Raw genomic sequence first — 5298 nt, 5'->3', positions numbered from 1 at the left:
CACCTTATCCTGCAAGAGCTGAAATATGTCAGCGGTGTTGGTCGTTCATGGTGGTGCCTGGGCTATTCCAGATGAGCTGGCCCCAGTTTCTGTTCAAGGAGTAAAAGCTGCTGCACGGCATGGATCGTCTGTGCTTAGAAGTGGAGGCAGTTTGGTGGATGCTGTTGAGGCTGCTGTTAGGGCTTTGGAGGACAACACCGTCTTTAATGCAGGTACATAAAACGGATCAGTTTGTCACATAAGGATGAAATGAAACTACTTTGTATGAATTCACAGCACGTTGAATTCCTCATCCACGAGTAATGTAGAAAATAAATGACAATAATTATTTATTATTATATTATTCAAATTTATCAGAACACTGTCTCCATCTGCAATTTTTCTTACTGATATCTATTGGAGCTCAGTGGAGTTATTAATATTTCTCTCAGGGGATTTTTACAGGCTTTATCTTCAACAATTCCCTTTGGATTAAATCAAAACTAAACAGAAGCCCCTGGAAATGGATGTTCTGTTTAATTAACTCTCAGAGAGACCTGGACTAAGTATAAAATACAAATAAGAACAGGTTTTGTATTTATTTTTCCAACTTATATGAGTCTATGTGGTCCAAGTTTAAACAGCAGCAAAATATTGTATACATCTTAATCTGTTTTAGTTATCAGCCCTGTCTTTATGGAAAAAGGGAACTGGTTTTCATTTGCATTCTAAATCTAAAATCTAAAACAAAAATCGGATAACTAAAACATGGGCCCTAATTTAAGAAAGTGAGGAATCAGAATAAGTTCTGGGGTAAATCCCCACATATCCATGTTTTTTGGTTTCCCAGTTAAAGTCGCAAGTTGCTGCATAAACCAACTTTGGTCAGTTGCAGGATTCATTTAATTGTTAAGTTAAATATTACTAAAGCCAAGGTTTACCTTCATATTATCCTATGTTTGTTAATACAAAGCTAATGAATGATGTTTAGTTCAGTTGAAAAAGGTTGAATATAACAACAGCTGGTAACTGAAGCCTAACCCAGATTTAGAATAGAATAGAAAATCCCTTTATTGTCCCACAATGGGGAAATTGTGGGACAATAAAGTGTCATTTTATATTTTATCTTGATTTAATGCTACATCTTTTTTTTTCCCTGCATAGATAAATGTGTGCACAGACACACATTTATTTATTTTTTTTTTACATTAAATAGATGTAGTTTGGAGAATATAACTTTAATACAGCATTAAAGACTCACGTATTGACTTGTTTGCTGATAAGCTACTAGTACTCCTTATTTTCCTGCAGGAACAGTGTTGCTTTTTGTGTTAATAATATTTTAATAATCTCCATATGTAATCATAATATTTTAAATTCCACTACTAAGAAATGCGCTCTTTAAGACTTCATTTTTCCTCTCATTGCCTTCGTTGTTCATTCCTGCACTAGGAGAACATGTACACTTCATGCAGAAAGACCCCAGGTCAGGATTTGAAAAAAATGCTGTTAGCAGCTATGCTACCAATTTTGCCATCAGTAGCTTATCACCATAGATATCAAATGAATAACAATACAATACTGTATGGGCCTAAATGCAGCAACACTCATTTGAAGTTTGGAGACTGGAGATTTTTATAGATCTGGACAAGGAACGGTGAAGCAGGCTATTAGTGGTGGTTAATTGCTCACATCTCTCCTCCCTTGTTTATCAGCTTTAATCTTGCCTGGTGGACAAGAGAGGAAATTGTAGCTGAAACAACATGATTCTGCTATATTTCCCTCTGTAAACACACATTTTTATTTTTTTTTTTAAACCTTTTCCTCTAGGGCATGGGGCAACGCTAAAAATTGATGGAGAAGTGCAGCTGGATGCCATTATAGTGGATGGAAAGACGCTTGCCTTTGGTTCGGTGTCTTGCGTAAAGAACATCGCTAACCCTGTGTCACTGGCAAGGGCAGTCATGGAGAAGGTTGTGTTATTTTTGTTGTATTATTTAGTTTTAACCTGTTGTTTCTGTCTCATAGAAAGATAAAGCAGAATTGAAATTATGGTTTAAACACCGGCACGATGGAATGAGATCCTTTCCAATATCTTTGTTCATTAAAATGAAAAATACAATAGCATCATCTGTTCATCCCATTTTAGGATGTAATGAGTGAATAAAAGCCTGCCACTTATCATAGATTTTGTGGTACTGGTTCCAGAAGTGTAACCCAGAAGTCCTTAACATTAGTTAAGCATTTCAACTCATTCATTGGCCAGAAGGCCTATGTACCTTTGAGCAGGTGCTCTGTAGTTCCTCATAGAGAGAGGTTTCTTTAGATATTTAGATGCATAATAAAAGTTTCTTAAAGGCAAAAATCAGAAATCTGCTCAACATGATCTCATTTCAGACATTTTCAGTTTACTTTTGTCCCTGAAAGTGAGTTCAACTGGTTTGTCTAGCTGCCACCTCTGCCACCAGATCCATCAAACGTTCTTTTAAACACTGCTCAGAATCCAAAATCATGGTGGCCATTCCTTATAATCATTGTTATTCTTTAAAATAGATTTAACATATCTTCTACATATTTGCTGTTGTGGAAATTTCCAGACGTCCCATGTAATGCTGACGGGCAGAGGTGCAGACAAGTTTGCAGAGAGCATCGGGATCGCCATGGTTCCTACAGATAAACTGGTGACTGAATGTGAGAGGAAGGAATGGGAAAAACACAAGAAATACATCGCAGCAGTAAATGAAGAATTCAACACACAGTGGTATGCTCTTTTCTAAACTATTGTTGTTCAGTCTAACGTGATTAATTAGATGATCCCTCTAATTAATCTTATGGGTTCTCCTAGTTATTTTGACACTTAATTGTACTGAAGCATATCTATTAATACATACAGTTTTACAGATAAGTTAGACTATAGAAGACTTTCAGCCCAACTAGGGATGTGCACTTTTTAGGGCTGCAACTAACGATTAATTAGCAAGTCGATTCATCTGTCGATTAATTTTAGATTAATTCATTAATAATCAGATGGCCAAAGATTTTTTTTTTAAATAAATTAAAGAAACTAAATCTTTTCCACTTGAGGAATTCTGGATAGAGCATATTCTGTCCATCCATTGATTTTCCGTCACGCTTATCCCAAGAGTGGTTGCAAGGGGTGCTGGTGCCTATCTCCAGCTGTCTACGGGAGGGGTAAACCCTGGACAGGTTGCCAGTCCAGAACAGGGCAACACAGAGACAAACAACCATTCATTCAAACACCTAAAGACAATTTAGAGAAGCCAATTCACCTAAGAGTCTTGTTTAGGGAGAACATGCAAACTCCGTGCAGAAAGTTCCCAGCCCGGGAATTGAACTCAGAACCTTTCTGCTGCAAGGGAGCAGTGCTGTCCACTGCTCCACTTTTTTTTTTTTTTTTTGCCATAGTGGTATAATTACTGCTCTTAATGGGTTGTCCTGTCAGCTAAAGGTATATTTTAGTCTCCACACTCCAGTTAATGATTTAATCGATTACTAAATTAGTTTCCGATTATTTCAATAATTGATTAATCCGACTAACTTTTTTAGCCCTAGTAATTTTACAAAAACATTAAATTATTATATTCGTATTTTTTTTAGTGACAATCATACTCTTATTTTTATGATCAGTGTCTCCACAGCCCTTTTTGAGATTTTTTATGTTGGTTACAAAGATCTGTATTAATTCTGGGAATAAAGGACATTAAAAGGTCATCTTAGTACCACTAACTGTATCATGTCAAATTGCAAATTTTATAGCCATACAATTATTGGAATCAAACAATTATTTGCAAAGGTGGTATTGACCACAATGATGTAATGAAGATTGATATGTTGTAGAGGATTTGGGCCAATTTAAAAACCTGTCTCTGTGTATGGAGTAAGAATTTCATTTTTTAAGTTGAAATAAACTGTTTTTTTTATTCAAGGGCCCACGATACTGTTGGGGCTGTAGCTCTGGACTCTGCAGGGAACGTTGCATGTGCAACATCCACTGGAGGGACCAGACATAAAATGGTTGGCAGAGTTGGAGATTCTCCTGTCATTGGTATGTTATTAACATTAATGACTCTGGTGGATCCAAGTGTTTCTCTCCTGGATCTTCACAGTGGTGGGGGTTGTTAGTTGCACTATGTAGGGTCCTTCCCACCTTGGAGCTTCCCAACTCTTCCCTTTGATGATTTTAATCAGCTCTCGGTCTCCAGGCTTCAGGCCTTCCTGTGGGGAAACAAAAAAAAGGAGCTCTGGGCAGATTACATGTTCTTTGAACAGTTTCGTATTTGAACAGTTTCAGAATGCACTTAGTTTTCTGATTTGCTTGTGAATTGTATTCACAACATGTGAGACATGCAAAAATTTTAAAAGCAGTAGTAGTACTATATTCATCATAACTCCTCCCTGTTTGAGACATGATAATTTCATGGATCAAAATAGCTGCTGGTTTTTGTCAGAATCAGAATAATTCCAGAGGGAAATTGCTTTTGCTAGATGTTCAAATTACAGTTATATATATATATATATATATATCCAACTAAAGAATAAGAATATAGGGGAACTGATGTCCACACGGGTCCTCTTTAACCCTTAAAAGTAAGACACTACAGGTATGAGCGTATCACCATGAGAATGTAACAACACAAAGGTCATATAACTTGCTTAACCGCCAGCTGTTTGGATGCACGGTTTTTGATAAGTTTACAAAGCTAAGACAGTTGCTGAGAAAAGTTCCACATTCTGCACTGCGAACCGCTGTCTGCTTCTCTGACATAGCTATTAGTGTGTCATAAAAAAAAAAACTTAAGAAAATCTGAGTTTCTTTTTTTTTTTTTTTTTCATAATGTGGAATCTAAGCCCTGCGGTCATTGCACAACTCCAAAAAGATACCCTTGTAGCTTTTCACCCTCCTCCGAAATAACATGGCCCAAAAAACAAACTTATTTCTGCACCTACTAAAATTTGTAAAACTAGTTTATACTTTCCTTTGCTTCACATTCTAGCAGATATTGTTTTAGCCTTGGCCTGTATTAGGAACTATTTCAGCTAAATCTATAGCTGTCAACAGTCTTGCATCAATTCTTCTTGTATACCACAATGCATTTGGAATATCTTTGAAATCATTTTCATCAAATTGTGATAGCAAAGAATGCTGAGTTATTTTAACAAATGCTAAATCTTGGACCCAAGCTTCTGTATTGAACAGAATTTTATAAGGCTGCTTGCATAGTTCTGTGTTAGGGCTATAAAGCCAGCCTGGTTTGTGTGGTGTGGACATAGAAATCAGATGCACCTTCTGCAGCTTCT

The 5298-nt window shown here is 36.6% G+C and overlaps 1 protein-coding gene across 1 annotated transcript in view; it reads left to right on the top strand.

The window, feature by feature from the left end:
• LOC107084585 (isoaspartyl peptidase/L-asparaginase-like) overlaps positions 1-5298 on the top strand; it is a 10156-nt gene continuing 4858 nt past the window's right edge. Inside the window, exons 1-4 of the mRNA XM_015374491.1 lie at positions 1-212; positions 1810-1952; positions 2577-2740; positions 3927-4045. Of these exons, the coding sequence (XP_015229977.1) occupies positions 26-212; positions 1810-1952; positions 2577-2740; positions 3927-4045 (613 nt within the window). The 5' untranslated portion in view covers positions 1-25. The remainder of the gene's footprint in view (positions 213-1809; positions 1953-2576; positions 2741-3926; positions 4046-5298) is intronic.

The sequence above is a fragment of the Cyprinodon variegatus genome, unplaced genomic scaffold (genome assembly GCF_000732505.1).
Source record: "Cyprinodon variegatus isolate N-32 unplaced genomic scaffold, C_variegatus-1.0 Scaffold104, whole genome shotgun sequence".
Classification (NCBI taxonomy): Eukaryota; Metazoa; Chordata; class Actinopteri; order Cyprinodontiformes; family Cyprinodontidae; genus Cyprinodon; species Cyprinodon variegatus.
The sequence above is the reverse complement of the archived record's forward strand: the minus strand, read 5'-3'. Positions and strand labels throughout refer to the sequence as shown.